This window comes from Grampus griseus, assembly GCF_964374135.1.
Source record: "Grampus griseus genome assembly, chromosome: 2".
NCBI lineage: Eukaryota > Metazoa > Chordata > Mammalia > Artiodactyla > Delphinidae > Grampus > Grampus griseus.
In genome coordinates, this window is record NC_139018.1 from 67,008,181 (window position 1) to 67,028,047 (window position 19,867).

Genomic DNA, 19,867 nt, shown 5'->3' on the forward strand with positions numbered 1-19,867 from the left:
TTTTTATGCTTTATGTCATTTAAATAAAATGAGTGTAGTAGTATTTATTCAGTATCACAAAGTATACATACACACATACTTTGAGATGTCTGTTCTTATCCTTGTGACTAGCAACACATAGTTGAGCCATTCATCGGTAGGACATCCTCAAGGAGGAGATATATTAGCTTTGGCTGTGATAGATTAAAGTTAGCTGATATGTAGATTAAAGTTCAGCCTGGGCTTTTTTAACCCCATTCTTGGACCAGTTAACTGCTATTACTAAATTGCTAATTGCCCTTTTTCTCTGATTCAACAGGATACCTTTGTGCTGTCCTCAGAGAGCTGGCTGCTGACTTGACTGCCCCTGATATACAGGTGGCAGCATCCACATTTTTACTTCCACGCCTCTGTCATCAGGATGATCTTCTAATATTAAGTCCTTTGCTACAAGATACTGACCATAGATTTATTGAAGAGCAGGTATGGTCATTTTTCAATAACGCTTTGGGTTGATTCAATCTGTAAACAGTGGTTTTATTTTTATTTTTGGGCATACCTTGTGGCATGTGGGATCCTAGTTTCCCGACCAGGGATCAAACCCGTGCCCCCTGCAGTGGGAGTATAGAGTCCCAACCACTGGACCTCCAGGGAAGTCTTGAACAGTGGTTTTAAAACCTTATATGTAATTTTTTTTTTCTTTTAGCTCCTGCTTGGTAATGGTATTGCTTGTGGAAGTCTCGAATATGACCCTTATTCTATTTACGAGAAAGATGTAGAGGGAGATTCGGTGCCTAAGCCCTTACCTCCAACACTATCAGTTATTAGCTCTGCAGTCAAGCTCTTTGGAGTTGTATGTGCTCATGTGGGAGAAGCTCAAAGGTAAACCATCTTCAGTAGTTCACTTATCCTGAAATAACATTTCAGGATTGGTAATTGGTTCAGTGAATGCATAATAGAGAACCGGTGGGTAAGAATGATGTTGTCAGAAGTTCTCATTAATATCAAAGATTCCTTATAGATGACAGGTGAAGGTAAGATTAAAGGCTCTTGTTCATTCACCTGGCTAATATTTAATAAGAAGTAATTAAGTCAATGATGAGATTAAACTGAAAACTGCTAGGCACTATTGTGGATGCAATGCTTTTCCCACATTAGCTTCTCATCTAGCTGAAAATACAAATGAAAAACTCAGTGTCACAAGAACAGTGATTTATGAGCTATTGTTACGAAGTAAAACACTGGTTTTCTGCTTACACAAGGTCTCATAGGCTTTCTTACCTTGGAGGCCTTATCAAGCCATCATAGATCCAGGGATTAGTCTTCATTTTAGTAGATTTCAAAAATTAGATTAAAACAGATTAGTCTTCAATTTGGTGGATTCACTTCACTCAAAATGAACTTTGGTTTTTAAAAATCAAAGGCTTCTGGGACTTCCGTGGTGGCTCAGTGGTTAAGAATCCACCTGCCAATGCAGGGGACACGGGTTCAATCCCTGGTCCGGGAAGATCCCACATGCCACAGAGCAACTAAGCCCGTGCACCACAACTACTGAACCTGCGTACTGCAACTACTGAAGCCCGCACACCTAGAGCCCGTGCTCTGCAGCAAGAGAAGCCACCGCAATGAGAAGCCCACTCACCATAATGAAGAGTAGCCCCTGCTCGCCACAACTAGAGAAAGCCTGCGTGCAGCAACGAAGACCCAACACAGCCAAAAATAAATAAAATTAAGGAAAAGAAAAGCTTCTAATGATTTCTCATTGAGAATGAGTTTCTTAATAACAGGATAATAACTTTCTTGGGAATCAAAAAACACTTCTGATAGCTAGTATCCAGGAAATTTCTATCTGAGACACTATGTGGGAAGTGAATCTCTCCCATGGGCTGTGCTGGTTAACAGTTTGTAAATTATTAACTATCCTCATTCATTCCCATTCATTCTCTGTCTCTTTCATGCTAGACAAGCAACACGCATTTGACTAGCCCATAGCTTTTATATCATTTTATCTGTTGTCTTCCAGAGAATACCAATTAGGTAAGGAGGTTACCTTGGTCTCTGATGAAGACTCACAAAAAAATATTTGAGTCTTGTCAGCAACACATTTCTGAAACAGGCTTTTGGATAGTTTACTTTCAGTGGATAGAAAAATGAATAACATTTATGTTGATTTTTAGTAGCTTCATATCTTCATTTAAAATGATAGTATTGATAGTTTTTACTCAGTATTATATGTTACATGTATATTTTGAGATTAATTTCAAGAGGTGATTTGAAATTTGTAGCCTATAGTTCACTGTGTATACTGTAACTATAAAGTTTGGGTTGTATTTGAAGACAATATATGACTAAATTATAAATGAATGCTATAGCACTAAAAGATGAGAGGAGAATCACAGTGAAGTGGAATTTTCAAAGAAGAATTGATGGAGAGGATGAGATTTGTACTAGTCTGTAACTGTACTATTATCTAGTGCATACAGTTAGTTTAAAATAATTTGGATTAATACAGCAGTAACTACAGTAGATGGAACAGGGGTAGCCTTGTGGGCAAAAGATTTAAATTAAGCATGTTTTTAAATGACTCCACTAACCTCTTTTTGATAGGTCTCAGATAAGAAGTGAAAAAGAAAAGTATACTTCTTAGAAGCTTTCCTTTTAAAAAATTGATTTTATTACTCTCCTAAAGAACGTGGGGGGTTTTTTTGGTTTTCTTTTTTTTTTTATTTCTCCCAGATTTATTGCCTAATTATAGTCTCAAGGAAATAGTTTCTTATTTCTGTTGTTTAAAGTTTAATAAACTTTAAAACGTGTCAAATTTCTTTTTATCCCACCTGGATGAAAATAATATATAGAATGAATATTCAAGGGAGGAGAGGTTTTGTTTGTTTTAATAAAAAAGTTGAGACCTGGTGAAAGCAAAACATTCTGTTTGGATTCTAACTGAATAAAAATAGTAGGCAGTGGTTTGGAGAATTTTAAAGGAAGTTGTCTGGCAGGATCCCAAATTCAGCAACTATCAGCAGTCTCCAATGAGTGCCCTTAGAGCACCACAGAGAAACATGGATAGGAAAGTTAAGTTTCTAATTTCCTGTTATCCTAGGTATGATACTTGTTTAAAATGGCAGACCTTTCTTCTTTGGGCCATAGATTTGCATTTCTAGAGAAGAAATATCTTAATCAAAGTACCTGTATTCAACAACAAGTGAATATTTTAAAGCATTTTGTTATCATGGTTATCTTCGTGTTTAAACAGTTTAAAAGAAACTCTTGTAGTTAACATGACGTTGTCCTAAGATTAGAAATAGGTTTTTCATATTTTATGTACTTAGAAATTAAATTGTCTTTAAATCAGTTGATTATCTTTATTTTTTATTAAATTTATTTATTTATTTGTTTGTTTTTGGCTGCATTGGGTCTTCGTTCTGCACGTGAGCTTTCTCTAGTTGCGACGAGCAGGGCCTACCTTTCGTTGTGGTGTGCGGGCTTCTCATTTTGGTGGCTCCTCTTGTTGCGGAGCACAGGCTCTAGGCATGCCAGCTTCAGTAGTTGTGGCACACAGGCTCAGTAGTTGTGCCTCGCGGGCTCTAGAGTGCAGGCTTGGTAGTTGTGGTACACGGGCTCGGTAGTTGTGGCTTTCAGGCTCTAGAGCACAGGCTCAGTAGTTGTGGCGCACGGGCTTAGTTGCTCTGCAGCATGTGGGATCTTCCTGGACCAGGGCTCAGACCCGCATCCCCTGCATTGGCAGGCGGATTCTTAACCACTGTGCCACCAGGGAAGTCCCTAATTATCTTTATTTTGACTATAGGATTCTAAAAATAAGAGAACTTCGCATCGATAATTTTAAAGCACTAAAATGTTTAAAGTTCTGGAATATCAAGATATTTTACACAGAGAAGTTATTACTGATCTTGTGTATGTGTTGTTTATGGTTACTTTTCAATATATTTTGCACCTAATTGCAAAGAATGAATTACTTAATTCACCTGAAGATTGTTTCACCCTTGACTGTACATTGCAATCATTGGGACAACTTTTTAAAACGTAGATTCTGACTTAATAGTAATGGTATGCATACTACATTGGGCACTGAAATTTTTAAAAACTCCTTAGGTGATTCTGGTGTACAGCCAGGTTTGAGAACCACTGCTAAAAATGCTGTAAAATAATGTAGATTGTGAGTTGGTGAAGAGAGAGGGAAAGGATAGTTATAGTTCTCAGTAGTGAAAATTTTCACCATTGTACACCCTCTCTGAAAATATAAGTAAGGTAAATCAGCATTTTCAAATTTTATGTCTTTGCTGTTTACTCAGTTACCTATGTGTTTTTATTTCATCCAGGCTCAAAACTTTTAATATCTAATTTCATTCTGAACTAATAATTATATGTTATAATTGATACTACTTAGGAATACCAATTCAGTATTACTGAAAACTGGTCATCTCCATCTTCCTGAAGATTCAGAATGTTTTGTTGTGATCTCTGTCAGAATTTGGGGGTAAAGGGTGGAGAAAAATATTTTGGGCTCTGGTAGTCTCATTTACAATCTTTGGCCCATGAATGTGGGCAAGAAAATAGTACAGGTCAGGTTTTATTATAATGTAACAAAATTCTCAAGCTCTAACCTTAAGTATTTTTACTACTTTCAACATGACACAGTTCCATTATAGCAGGTGACTAGGATGTGATCTAATAATGATGTTTTAGGTTTTAAATTCATAAGGCTAACCATATGGTTATCCTTAATTTTTCTTCCTGCAGGCAATTTGGGCATAAATGTATTCTTGAAACATAATGACTTAAATATAATCTTGGAAAATAGGCAGAAAAAACTTTTATATGATACATTAATCATGTTATTTCTAATAAAAATTAGAAATGGCCTAATTGTCCAAAACTAGGGAACTGGGTAAATAAGGTATTGTATTGCCAGACTATATAATACTAATAGCTATTTAAAATTATTTCAGTACATGTGGAATCTAAAAACATAATGAACTAGTGAATATAACAAAAAAGCAGACTCACAGATACAGAGAACCATCTAGTGGTTACCTGTGGGGAGAGGGAAGGGGGAGGGGCAATATAGGGGGAGGGAATTAAAGGTACCAACTATTACGTAAAAAATAAGCTACACGGATATACTGTACAACTCAGGGAATATAGCCAATATTTTTAAATAACTATAAATTAAGTATAACCTTTAAAAATTGTGAATCACTATATTGTACACCTGTAACATATAATATTGTACATCAACTATACTTCAATTAAAATAAAAAAGAAATATCACAGGAGGCCAAGAGAAAAAAGAGAAAAAAAATTATTTCAGTGCAGTAATTAATAAGATGGGATTAATGTTTAGGGAAATGAAAAAGAGTTACTAATAAAGTGTATACACTGTGATCCCAGTTTTCTAAAAATGATATCCATATACCTGGGGTGGGAACGGGACCGGTGAGAGACTAAAACAAAGATGGCAAATGTTAATAGTGGCTCTTTCCAGATGGTGGTATTATGGGTGAATTTTATTTTTCTTTCCTGTGCTTTTCTGAGATTTTCAGGTTTATTATGATGAACAGAATTAACCTTGAAATAAGGAAATAAATATTTAACTAAATAGACTACTTAGAGTTACCGTGGTTTTTCCCCAAATTTTTAGTGATCCACCATGTTTATTATATTCTCTGAGTTGATTTTACGTATATTGCTTTCCTCAAGTCATACACATGTAACTTCACACCTTCCCTTTTTTCTGACTTAACTTCTTCCACAGCTGGGTTTTTTAAAGCACAATACCCATATCTATTCTGTTTTGATAACAGAATTGTCATTTGGAACAAAACTGTATTTGGGTCTTGTGGCCTCACCAGAACGATAGAGATTTAGTTACAGGCTCAGAGATACTATTGCAAGTACGTTAGCGTTGAGTAAAAGTATACCCATGTGCCATCTTCAGCCAGTCATGCCCTGTTTTCACTCACTGGGTGCAACTGTCCTTTATATTGTTCAACAAGCACATTTGACTGCTGACTACATGACAAACCCAGATACTAGAGAGATGAAGATAAATTATAAGGTCTATGCCTACCATCAAGATAGTTCACAACGGAAGACGTATTCTTAAAAATTATTTCAGTTTTCCTGATTTAAAGGGAGAGAAGGGGGGGAAAGGAATTCAGAGCTCTGAAGCAATGTTTCTAAACATTGTAGAAATTGGTGGGAAAAAATGGGGTGATTTATTTCATGGTTACATATTTTTAATCTCAACAAATGGATTTTAAAAAAGGACATGAAAAACAATTTATGGAAGCTACATTAAAACCCATGGACACATTCAACCCCACACCAAAAGTAATGTGCATATATTCATCGTAGTTAGAATTGTGAAAATAAGAAATTTGCTCTCCACCAGGAGGAGAATGGTTGAATAAATTGTAGTATGTGTGTAGTAAAATTTGGCTTCCTGAAAATTATCAAAGAATAAAAATTGATTTGAAAAGTGCTAAAGAGGTAATGTTAAGTGAGAAAAGCAAGTGTAAAAACTGTGTTATATATAGTATGATCCCAAGTACATGTTTAAGGTATGGTTGGGGTTAGAAAGGCTGTGCTGCTTCTCATTATCTGAAGTCAGTGCTACCTTTAAAATGAAGGAATGTATTTGAATCCAGTATGTCCTGTTATTAAGAGCAAAAATGTTGACGCAAGTGACTTACAAAATATTTGTTTAGAAAATAGTTGCTGAAATAGCTGAATTTGCCCGGGTAAATCTGTATTAAGTGATACATTTGTTGTTATTTCTTCACAAAATAATGCTTCTCCCCCACGGTCATAATGACACATAATCAAAATATTTTTGCATTGGTTGTGATATATTTTCATTTCCTAAAATGCTTCAGTGTGTTTGACAACAGTTTATCTCATTTTAGTAGTTCCAACAAAATGCAACAAAACAAATTTGTAGTGGATACTCAGTACTGTCCTTTGACTTACTTTATCTTTAAATCTTGTTTCTGATTTTAGGCTTCTCATACTGGAACAGCTTTTGGACGGTATAAAGCATACAAAAGGAGCTCGTCAACAAGTAGTTCAGTTACATGTTGTTTCTTCAGTTTCTAGTTTCTTGAAGGTAATTCTGTTTTTTAAAAATTCACGTTTGATTTATTATTTTTTTTCCCTAATGTATGGCCAACTAAGTAGGTTGGGGAAGGTGTTTTTAAAGGGCTGGTTCCCGCCCCCCCCCCCCGATTTTTCTTAATGTTTCAGGATTTGTAATTCCCCTTTTACCTTTTTTTTTTTTTTTTTGGCCACACTGCATGGCATGTGGGATCTCAGTTCCCTGACCAGGGATCGAACCCGCGCTCCCTGCATTGGAAGAACAGAGTCTTAACTACTGGACCTCCAGGGAAGTCCCTCCCCTTTTATTTTTTCTCCATATAAAACTTGTTAGTCAGAAATCAAACTTATAATCTTGGCTTAGAACCATGCTTTAACCTACCAACCCTAATATCCCAGATCTGGGATTGGCAGACTGGCCTATGGACCAAATCTGGCTCATTGTTGCATTTATGGCTGATTGTTTCTAAGTAAAATATAATAGGCTTCACTGATCCTTTATTCTATGGAAATCCCTATTAATGTTCTTCTGAACACATATATACTACAGTGATAATTGATTACCATATTGTTTGCCTGGAGGTTTAAAATTCTGAAGTACTTCATGAGAAAAATTATGTATGTTTACTGTGGATTTTGGTATTCTGATTTTTTTTTAAAGGAGTAATCACCAAATATGAACATATTTGGTTAACCAGAATATACATTCCAAACTGGATAAGAGAATTTACTAGAGTTGCAAGTTTGGATTGTTTTTTACATATTTCAGTATGTGGCTGGCTCTAAGGGACATTTGGGTCCAGAAGAAATGAGAAGACCTGTCCTCGCATTGGTGATGGGAGCCTTAGAAAGTCCCAGCCCCCTCTTGAGATGTGCAGCTGCAGAGGCATGGGCTAGATTAGCCCAAGTGGTTGATGATGGAGCTTTTACTGCTGTATTAGCTCAAGTTAGCTTTGACAAGTAAGTGAATTTCTTACTTAATACTCATGGACTATGTGTCAAAACTGAGTGTAGCTTGTTGGTTTGTTGGAACTTATGAAACTTCATTCTGATAATTAACTTTAAAAAATTGAGAAATATACTTTAAAATAAAGGAGAACTCGCCCCCACCCCGCCTTGGCCTGCTTGTTTTGGAACATAAAACTATTACTAGTTGTTTGGCTTTAGTTTTTATATGAGGAAGATCACTATCTATATGAGTGATGTAATAGGCCATCAGTGGACTCTGGGAGTAAGAAGCTTATGGAGTTTTATCATGTTAAATATAGATGATAGGTAGTAAGAACAACCTAATGGAAAGAGAGAAGGCTGCAGGTCAGGAAACATAAACTATATTTTTGTTTCTACCAGCTTTGTAACCGTGAGCATGTTACTTAATCCTCTCAACCAGTTTTCTTCTATTTCATATAGAAGGTTATTAATGCTACCCTGCCTACTAAGAATATTAAGGCAAATGAGGTAATAAACATGAAAGTAGTATGAAAAAATAAAACAACTGCAAATAAAGTTCATGGTTATATTAGTTATACATATATAAAGCTATATGATTAGTGGTGGTAGTAATGCAGGCAGCGCTTTCACCTTCTAGTCTATTGAATATGTGTATCTTGATTTGGTTATGAGCTCAACGTCTGATGTCAGATTACTAACTCGGTTCAAATCCCAACTCTTCCATTTAATAGTTGGTTACTTTGTAAGAGTCACTTTGGCTAAAATGACTAAATCACTTTGATTTCCTCATCTGTTAAAAGGAACTGATAATATCAGTAGTGTGAATCTCAAGATTGTTGAGCAGATTAAAGGACCAAATATAAAGCGCTTAAACTAGTAGACAATTCGTAAGAAAACTCCTAATAAATAATGAGTTCTCTTACTATATTTAATTTTTAAATCAAAGTTCTTGAGTTGGAACTCTCTTTATATGGAATTAGAGTATCTCAGCAATGAGAGTTTTTAAAGTATAACTTAATGATAAAGTAATAATGCCTGCCATATGAATTTAGTGTGTGTGTATTTCTGAGAGACATTGAAATGGCTTATATTTAAATAATTGTTGATAATGGTAAAGACATTTTTATTTAAATTTTTTTCTTTTAAAGATACCTTTCAGGTTATTTCAGAATTTTTTTTATCAGTTAACGGTAAATATATTCCTGAATTTTGCAACTCTTCATACAGAAAGTTTGCCTAAGTGACTGTGCATGCATTGGTTTTGTTTCAGTAATTGTCATTTATTTTTGTTTCCATAATCACAGACTGAAATCAGCAAGGGACGCAGTTACCAGAACAGGACACTCATTGGCTTTGGGATCCCTACATAGGTACTTGGGAGGAATAAGTTCTTCTCAACATTTGAATTCTTGTGTTGGAATCCTTTACACTTTATCTCAGGACAGCACTTCTCCTGATGTGCAGGTAAGTACTTCATGTGATACCTTCCTTGAAATTCTTGATTTGTAGATAATGCAGATTATGTTTTTATTGACCATTACTAATTTATAAAATAATTCTTGCTCCATAATAAAATCAAAGCCATTGTTAACCTTGATGGATTTTTAAAATTCAAATTCAGTATCTTTACTTCATACTCAGTGTCTAAAGTCAAATTCAATATCATTTTCTGAAAATGGATCTCCCTTCCATCTTAAAATAACGTCTACTGTTTTGTAGAGCTTAACAGGTACCATGCATTGTATTACATTCTTCTAAACATATGAACATATTTAATCCTCACAGTAATCTAGTATGTATATTCCCATTATACAGAAAGAAAACTGTGGCTTATAGAAGCTAAGTACTTGCTCACAGCTAAAAAACTAATATATCGTGGAGTCAGGTGAAGAACATAAGTCATGGACTCTGAACTCATGTTCTTAACCACTTTACCATATTATTGTACATATCTTACCCATTTCTGTCAATCATCATTCTCCTGATATCTTAATCACATCTTGAATGATTGTTACTCTTCCTGCTTTTTTAATCCCCTTATTGTATCTCTGTCCCCGCTGTGTGTCCCTAATTACTACAGTAGCCTCCTACCTGGTCACTTTATGTTTAAGTTCTTTTCTTTTCAACTCTCCCTAGATGTGAAGCCAAAAATGTTTTCCTGAAAGATTTTCATCTTGCCACTTCCTTACTGAAAAGCTGGGGAAACTGCATATTGCTTCTTTTTTTTTTTTTTTTTTTTTCCGGTATGTGGGCCTCTCACTGTTGTGGCCTCTTCCGTTGCGGAGCACAGGCTCTGGACACGCAGGCTCAGCGGCCATGGCTCACGGGTCTAGCCGCTCTGCGGCATGTGAGATCCTCCCGGACCGGGGCACGAACCCGTGTCCCCTGCATCGGCAGGCGGACTCTCAACCACTGCGCCACCAGGGAAGACCTGCATATTGCTTCTTAAATCAACTCTCATTGAAGTCCCATCAACTGACCCAGAAACTTTCTCTGTTATTAACCCAAAGTACTGGTCTTCTCCTAAGCTGATCTTCCTACTTTCCTCCCACACATGTCATTCTCATATCTGCACTTAATGTTTTTCCTATTGCTCTCCTCTGTTTCTATTCCTTTCTGATAATCCACATTTTTTAGTATTCCAACATCCAGTTTAACCACCGTCCTGTTAAACTTCAACATCCAACATGGCTTTCATTCCTGAGTTACCGTATTACTAATAGTTTTCTTTTTTTCACATCATCTGTTACTTGAGTTGATTTATAAGGTGTTCCATTCTTTCTTCTTCATTCCTTTAGTACAGTACTTTTTGCTTCTGTTTATTATATTTCTCCTTTTCCCCTTCAAGAAGTCTGTTCTGAACACACACCCTTTTATATTGACTATCTTTTGTTGATTAATTTAAATTGTTCTTTCCATGGCATCCAGTGTCATCAAATCTGACTCTTCTTGATTGTTGCTATCTCTCACCTAATGGGAGTTCATTTTTGTAGCATTTAAAGTACTGTAAGCTTTTCATATACATCTATTGATAAGAGGGGTAAAAGTTTCTCAGTTGATTTCCTAAAAGGAGGACTCTTCAGATACTTCTTGTTATAAAAAGTTCAAGCATACATAAAAGTAGAGAACATGCTATAAGGAACCTCTTATACCCATCATCTAGCTTCAGTGGTTATCAGTGTATGGCCAGTCTTGTTTGAACCAGAGTTGCCAAACTTACTTTATAAAGGGCCAGGTAGTAAATTATTTAGGCCTTACATGTTATTACAGTCTCTGTCAACTGCTCAATTCTGCCATTATAGCAGGAAAGCAGCCATAAATAATATGTAAACAGATGAGCATGACTGTGTTTCGACAAAACTTTATTTCTAAAAAATAGGTGGCAGGCAAGATTTGGCTCAAAGGCATTTTGTTTGTTTAATACATAAATACATATTTATATATAACATGTATATTTGTTTTATAAATATAAATATTTATAATATTTATATTTATAAATATATTTATTTTTATATACTTATAACACTGCACCTGTTAGAAGTGTGCATCTCTGTGAATAAAGTGTAGAAACTGAATACACCATGTAACCAGCACCTAGATCAAGAAACAGAGCAATATCAATACCCCAAACAGTCTCCTCATGTTCTCTTCTAGTTACTACCTGTCCCACCAAGGATAACCACTATCCTAATTTGCAACAGCATATATTAGTTTTGCCTGCTTTTATACTTTATATCAATGGAATCATATGGTATGTACTTTTTTATGTCTGGCTTTCTTCAACACTGTGTTCAAGAGATTTGTCTGTAATTGTTGCATGTAGTTGTAGATATTGTTGAATCTTTTAAAAACTTGAATTTTCATTTTCTATATAGATTAAACAGTTCTCAACAAACCAGATTTAGTTCAAGCTGTTAGCTAAAGAACCAAACACTGTATGGAATTCTTAGTGCTGAGATATATGCACATATGCCATTCTAAATTAGGCATTTGTCTCTCGATTGTTTTTTACTGGATATTTAAAGAGAAAAATTTTCTTAAAACTCCTGAAGTTCTCCATTTCTCTCTCCAAGTTAGTAATAACACACAAATACTTTACTGTGCTATTACATTATCACTTGCTTCAACAAAAGAACAACTCATTGTGTTTTATGTTTCTTAATGCTGCTATAACATTTTAAATTGTTTTTCTCTGTCTTCACAGACCTGGGCACTGCATTCTCTCTCATTGATAATTGATTCTGCTGGCCCACTCTATTATACACATGCAGAACCAACCCTTTCTCTTATTATTATGTTGTTGTTAAATGTGCCTCCTACTCATGCTGAAGTTCACCAAAGCCTTGGTCGCTGTTTGAATGCCCTTATTACTACACTGGGTCCAGAACTACAAGGTATGCATAGCTGCTTTTGTGATGTTTTACATAAAAATATATGCGTAAAAATGAATTCAGTTCCTATTATTGACTCAAACATTTCTCAGTAAAGTGAAGTTTAGTGGAATGCTCTTTTCAAATATATGGGCAGAATGTTGAGAACAGTCTTGGGAAGACTTTGACTCCTGGATGACAACATGATAGAAAAAACATAGAAACTTAATCTAAGCTTCACCAACTATTACTTAATTGGGTGACTTTGGGGAAATCCTCATGTCTCTAAGCTTTAGTTTCCTCTTCTATCAAATAAAAGAAAATGTGAAAAACCCTTGTGATTGGCACATAGTAGGTGCTCCGTATATTTTGTTAAAATAAATGCTAGTCTTATTTTTCTTACCTTGAAAAGATAAGGAGTACCATATTTAGAAAGATTAGATATGTCCTAAAAATGCTTCCCTTAACAAGTAAAATGACAGACATGAAATGGAATAGTTTAAAGAACTCTATCTCTTTTAAGATATAAATGACAAAGCCCCCAAACTCAGTTATTCTGATCTATTCAAATGCAAAGTACATGATTTTAATATATGAAAGCAACTCTCAATACAAGCAGGGTGAAGTTTATTAGCACTTTCTAATTCTACTTTTCATGAAAATTTGATGTAAACTGAAGATAGTCGTAGGTTCTTCTTTGCCTAATGATTTGTTTTACCATAAATCTTTCAGACTAAAAATAACTAACATAATCTAAAAATCTATAACCTGGATTATCCCTGCTTTTGTAGAAGAAATTTACTTCACAGAACCTTAAGTTTAAGATTGGGGGAAAAAAGAAATTTTAAGCCCAGTAATATATGTTTAAAGGGTAATGATTTTATAGGCCAATTATTAAAAGCTTTCTGCTCTCATTTTAGGTAACAGTACTTCCGTTTCTACCCTAAGGACTTCCTGTCTGTTGGGTTGTGCAGTGATGCAAGATAACCCAGACTGCCTTGTCCAAGCTCAGGCCATCTCATGCCTTCAGCAGCTTCACATGTTTGCTCCACGACATGTCAACTTGTCTAGCCTGGTCAGCTGCCTCTGTGTGAGTATAAAATTGTATATGTCCTTAGTTTCTATTATTGGAAATTTAAATATAAATTTAATTATTCTCTAGACTGTACAGTAGCTATTTTCCCTCAGTTCTGGTCTTTTTTGGGCAGTGGGGGGCAACTTCATATAATCATATCTTAAACCTCTCATATATTGAACTTAGTATTTGGAATATTGATTCATTAATCAGTAAAGGCATACTGAGTGCTAATATCACAGGTAGTATATAATGCTGTAGGACCTGGAAATATTTATGTGGTAACATCTATTTTTTCCTACTTCTTCTTCCTCTTTCCCAAATTATTACATATAAAGTTCTTTTCATCCCAGATGGGCAAATAATATTTTTCCTTAATATCCTAGCAGCATATGCATCAATATCTGGGTTCTAATAGTGTGTCTAATGAATATAGAAAGGTGAAGATGATCAGTAAAAAAGTTCTGATGAGATGGTTCGTAATCATCAGTGGTTTTAAGATTTACCTTGAGCGTCACCAGTTTCTATCTGGACTTGCCTGAAAAAATTGAGTTACACTTGGAGTTAAAACTTGACACTGGGGACTTCCCTGGTGGCGCAGTGGTTAAGAATCCGCCTGCCAATGCAGGGGACACGGGTTTGAGCCCTGGTCTGGGAAGATCCCACATGTCATGGAGCAACTAAGCCCATGTGCCACAAGTACTGAGCCTGCGCTCTAGAGCCTGCGAGCCATAACTACTGAGCCCATGTGCCACAACTACTAAAGCCCATGCACCTAGAGCCTGTGGTCTGCAATAAGAAAAGCCACTGCCATGAGAAGCCCATACACCGCAACGAAGAGTAGCCCCCACTCGCCGCAACTAGAGAAAGCCCGCACGCAGCAATGAAGACCCAATGCAGCCAAAAATAAATAAAATTTAAAAAAAACCCAAAAAACTTGACACCGTTGCTTTTCAACTTTTTCTGGCCCTGTAATGTTCACAGCACACTCCCCTTAGTAACATGAGAGTTGAGAATCATTACTTTAGACAGACCTTTCATTTTCAAGCTAAAGACAAAATATGCATTTCATACCTTGAAAGAACCTCAAAAATCAGTAAAACCAACCTTCTAAATAAAAATATAAACTAAAGACCAAAAAGTGAAATATTTTGCCCAAGGTAACATACCTAGGTAGTAGTAGCTCTAAGCCTAGAATCCAGGTTTCTGAACTCCTTGTCCAGTCCTCGTTTCATTATTTCATATTGACTTTGTAGTTATGGACCCTCTTAGCTCTGCTCCCTCCTAGCTATGTGGCCTTAGGGACGTCCCATAACCTCCTCCAGCCTCAGTTATCGTGTTTGTAAAACATGAGGATTACACAAGATGCCACCTATAAATGCACTTGTCCTCAGCACTTAATACCCACTCAGTAAATTGTAATTGTTTTTATTTTCTTAACATGTAACTTAAACATAGAATTGTATTTATCTCCATATTGATTTTCATAGTCATAATTATGTAAGACTCTTAAAGAGAGGACATGACTGACTTTTCTGATAGAAACTTTGTTTTCTATCTGGGTTAAACATGTATTAGAGAAAACAGCACTTACTGGAAAAGAATTTTACCTTTATCATTCAGCAACTTTTCCCCAGGAATATTACTCTTTATATTTGAAGAACAATTGCCAATACCAATTACTGAAAAATACCCACTACTTTGCAAGTTGATCTAAGTTTCTACTCTCCATTTAAATATAACAACACTGGGACTTCCCTGGTGGCGCACTGGTTAAGAATCCGCCTGCTAATGCAGGGGACATGGGTTCGAGCGTTGGTCCGAGAAGATCCCACATGCCACGGAGCAGCTAAGCCCGTGCGTCACAACTACTGAGCCTGTGCTGTAGAGCCTGCAAGCCACAACTACTGAGCCTGCATGCCACAACTACTGAAGCCCGCACGCCTAGAGCCTGTGCACTGCAACAAGAGAAGCCACTGCAATGAGAAGCTCATGCACCGCGATGAAGAGTAGCCCCCGCTCACCACAACTAGAGAGAAAGCCCGTGCATAGCAACGAAGACAAAACATAGCCTAAATAAATAAATAAAAACAATACTGCCATTTTTTCTTCTTGAATCATAGTAGAAAATTTCCATTAATACCCTTTTAAAATTTCTTCTTTAACTGATACGTGAATTCATTTATTAAGTAAAGTTTATTGAGAAATAAAAAGCAAGACTAACTACTAATTCATTGTGAATTAGATCTGATCAAATTTGGTAGTCTTTTCTTCTACTAGACTGAGAAGGTTACATACAAAGAAGAATAGAGACTGTTCTCAGATCTTTTTTTTAGGTACATTCAGAGCAACTGAGAAAATCAGAAGTAACAATTACAGGTCTTATTCATGTTACTCATAATACTTAAGCTATAAAATGATTTTTTTAATACAAAAATTAAATTCAAAAATTGCTATCACTAGCAATTTTGTGTTAGCAAAACTTGTGTTAATTTTGTATCTTAATATTTTGATTAGTAAAGCTTTTATTCTAAATTTATTATTGTATTTTAAAGTATGCCCTGTAGTAAGAAAATTGGGGCTTCCCTGGTGGCACAGTGGTTGAGAATCCACCTGCCAATGCAGGGGACATAGGTTTAAGCCCTGGTCCTGGAAGATCCCACATGCTGTGGAGCAACTAGGCCCGTGTGCTACAACTACTGAGCCTGTGCTCTAGAGCCCGCAAGCCACAACTATTGAGCCCTCGTGCTACAACTACTGAAGCCCACGCACCTAGAGCCTGTGCTCCACAACAAGAGAAGCCATCACAATGAGAAGCCCGCGCACCACAGGGAAGAGTAGCCCCCGCTTGCAATAACTAGAGAAAGGCTGCGGGCAGCAACGAAGACCCAACGCAGCCAAAAATAAATAAATAAAGTAAATAAATTTACTAAAAAAAGATGCTTTTGCTTTCCTATTAACAACTTTATGATCAGGTTTCTTTTCTACATAGAACTTAGTTAGCATGAAGTGTTTTCATGTTAACTGAAATTCCCTGAGTATTCAGAATACATTTAATCATTAGGAAGGAATCTTACTGCAAAGGGTTTTCTTCTAACTGCATGCTATTTAACTTCCATTCTGAACCTGGCGTTAGCTACACTCGCAATTCTGACTACTCACAGTTTTAAAACTTGGCTTCCAAGAGTAAGAAATCTATAATTAACTTGTGATGAGGTAAACCATTAACTTGGTCCCTTGCTGGACACCTGTTCATGTGAATGTAATCCAGATCACTCCTTTCACACTCATGTCTACTTGTTCTGGTTTTGTTACTGAGGCTTAATGAAAGATTCCAAAGGAAAACCTAATTACACAAATGTGCATTTTGAAATTATTGTATTTTTTATATCTTTACATCTTGAGTTGACTGTTTTTAAAATCTTACCTCAACTCATATTTTAAGTTGGAAAATGAAGTATTTATGGCATATTTTTTAAAGCTGAAGCTAAGCCAGTTTGAATGATAGCTCTATTAACATTTACATTTTAATGCTTAGCTGACTGTTGTCAAAGTCATCCTAGTATTTATCTTTTGGTTTTGTCATGACCAGTCTGTCATTTGTTTTTTGTGCAGGAGATCTTGTTGGATAATTCTGTGTTGGTAGGTCCCTGACCCTCGATTCCTAACTTTTTTTGAGGTTTGCAGTGCTGTTTCTTTGTGTTGTGTTTTTTTTTTTTTTGGTTGTGGATGTTCTTGTTTTCCTCTGCATCTCTTTGTTTAAGCTAACCATTAATGCAAAGTCCAGTGTGTATAGCATGTTACATGGTGTTTATTTAATACCCATGTAAACAAATCCTCCCTAACCTTCTCCAGCTGGTGCACTCACTCCTTGCACTTAATTTTGCATCATTTTGATTTAATGTATTCATTTCAGAAAGGAATTGTAATTACAGTTTGATTTAATTTCTGTATTTTGCTTGCTTGATTTGTTTGCCTTAATCCACTCTATTCCTCTTCCCAATATAAATGCTGGAGAATGACATGGAAATATTAAGCGTCCCATTTTGTTTTGTGTGACGGCCTTTTAATATTTTTTCTACCAAACAAGTAAAGAGTACTTTTGAGCATGCTTTTTCTAAAAGATTGTTTGACCAGCCTGAATAAACGCTGCACCTGCCTTGTATTATGTGCTTGTAAAACTCCAGTTAAAGTAACTAATAGATTTATTAACTTTTCTTTAAAATTGTCTTGAGTGCTTTTTTGTCATTGTTGTTAAATATAGCCGTAATCTTGGGCATGAATTAACCTAATCGTTTACATTTTAACTTCTCTGTTATCCTGTATACTAGTTTCTAACAGCAGAGTTCTTAAACATGACTAGAATGACATGACCTTGAGGCTTTGTGAATGGCATTCCTGTCTTTCCACTTCTGAGTTCATGATATAGCTTAAGGGTATTAGAACATATTTATAAAGCAGTTCTCATCTATATGTTTCACTGCTAATATATTCACAAACTTTTCTTGCCTTTTATCTTCTGATAAAATTAAGGATTTAGCTCTCTTTGCATGTATCATATATCACAAACCAGCTGCCACTACGTACTCTTTTCCTCAGAATTTTGCCTCTGGTCTTTTCAACAGACTCACCTACTTCAGTCCTGTCTTTGACACATAAACCAGATCTAAAGGCACATATATGAATTATGCCATTATTTCTAAAATTTTGCTCAGAAAAATCACTATTATAAGAACATTTATTGTCATAAGCCACACCAAACTGGTCGTTATTTTCATAGTTAGGACAAAATAAATTTCAAAATCTCTAGGCTTTATTCTACTTATGAAATCATTAACAATTGGTATCCAGAAACCTTTGACTTGTTTTAATTGCTCATTTAAGGTATATCACCAATTGTATCATTTACCCTAGGTGGACACAACCTATTGAGATTTACATGGTTTAAATACTTCTCAGTAAAAATATGTATTGAGCCTATCATTCTGAGCAGAAATATTCTCTATTGCTAAGACATTTACATATCTATGTACATATATGTATATTCATATATAAGTAGATATACATGTATAAAATTTGCTATCTATAATGTTGTTTCTAGAGAGCATTTTCGGTGAATATGTTTTCTGAGTAAGACTCTTTCTGCCTTTATTTGAAAATGCATTTACTTACTATGTATGGCATCTGAATAAACTACTACTGATAGACGCTGCATTAATAATAACTAACATTTATCGAGTGCTTACTATTTGCCAGGTACTGTGCTAAGCACTTTTGCATGTTTCTTTGTGTTGACTTCACAACAGCCCTGTGAGATGGGGGTAGTGTTTAGTGTTATCTCCATATAACAAATGAGGAAACTGAGACACAGAGAGGTTAAATAGTTTGCCCAAGGTCACACAGCTAGTAAGTCATGGATCTAGGACTCAGACAGTTTGACTCCAGAGCCTCCATTTTAACCAGTATGCTACAGTGCTTATATGGATTTGTATAAACTTCTACTTAGAGATTCATAAAACATTATAATATAGTTCCATGAGCACATATATATAAGCTGTAAATAAATTCTTTCTCCATTGTATCTCTTTTGTCTCTCAAAACTGTTTTACTCATATAAATTTTATGTCTTCTAACATTGTCAGGAGGCTTTTGCTTGGATTTGTTTATGAATATTGCCTAATAAATACATGTATTACTCCTTAAGCTGTTTCTAAGTTGTATAATAAAAAATATGTGCTAGGATAGTTGAAGTTTCTGTGTATTTAGTAAATTGTGTCCAGCCCATCACTGGGCTGGACACAATCAGGAGGGGTCCAGTGAATATCTGTTAGATGTATTGAATGCCACGAAGAATTTCAGCTCTTTTACTTCCCAAATGGTGTTTTTCAGGTGAATCTTTGTAGTCCCTATTTGTTACTGAGACGAGCAGTACTGGCTTGTTTACGTCAGCTTGTTCAGAGAGAAGCAGCTGAAGTTTCAGAACACGCTGTTATGCTTGCTAAGGATAGCAGAGAAGAGTTGACTCCAGGTAGTTCTTTTTATCAGTATTATCTCCAGCTCAGATGACTGTTTTAATCTTAAATCTTCCATATAAACATGAGTTTTTAAAACGAAATTTAAAAGTTAGTATATAATGTCTTAAACCTGCTACAAGTGATAATTGCTAACAATGATTATCATTCCACCCAGTGATGTTACTGGTTTAGATAATGGTTCTCCATCTTAGGCCCCCTACAGCAGCGACATCCACCTCACCTTGGAACTTGTTAGAAATGCAGATTATTGGACCCCATCCTAAATCTGCTAAGCCAGAAATCTGGCAGTAGAGCCCAGCAATCTCTTAATTATTTTTCTACAATAATGATAATGGTACTGA

General features: G+C 35.7%; 1 protein-coding gene across 8 annotated transcripts in view; it reads left to right on the forward strand.

Moving 5' to 3' along the window:
* HEATR5A (HEAT repeat containing 5A) overlaps positions 1-19,867 on the forward strand; it is a 112,613-nt gene that overhangs the window by 61,504 nt on the left and 31,242 nt on the right. For 5 of the 8 annotated variants that reach the window (XM_082647196.1, XM_082647199.1, XM_082647202.1 and 2 more), the window contains exons 15-23: positions 299-462; positions 686-861; positions 7,003-7,108; positions 7,865-8,055; positions 9,351-9,510; positions 12,251-12,440; positions 13,337-13,506; positions 17,107-17,133; positions 19,381-19,519. In XM_082647196.1, coding sequence (XP_082503322.1) covers positions 299-462; positions 686-861; positions 7,003-7,108; positions 7,865-8,055; positions 9,351-9,510; positions 12,251-12,440; positions 13,337-13,506; positions 17,107-17,133; positions 19,381-19,519 — 1,323 coding nt within the window. The remainder of the gene's footprint in view (positions 1-298; positions 463-685; positions 862-7,002; positions 7,109-7,864; positions 8,056-9,350; positions 9,511-12,250; positions 12,441-13,336; positions 13,507-17,106; positions 17,134-19,380; positions 19,520-19,867) is intronic. The other 3 variants (XM_082647200.1, XM_082647203.1, XM_082647201.1) reach the window with 1 other exon arrangement.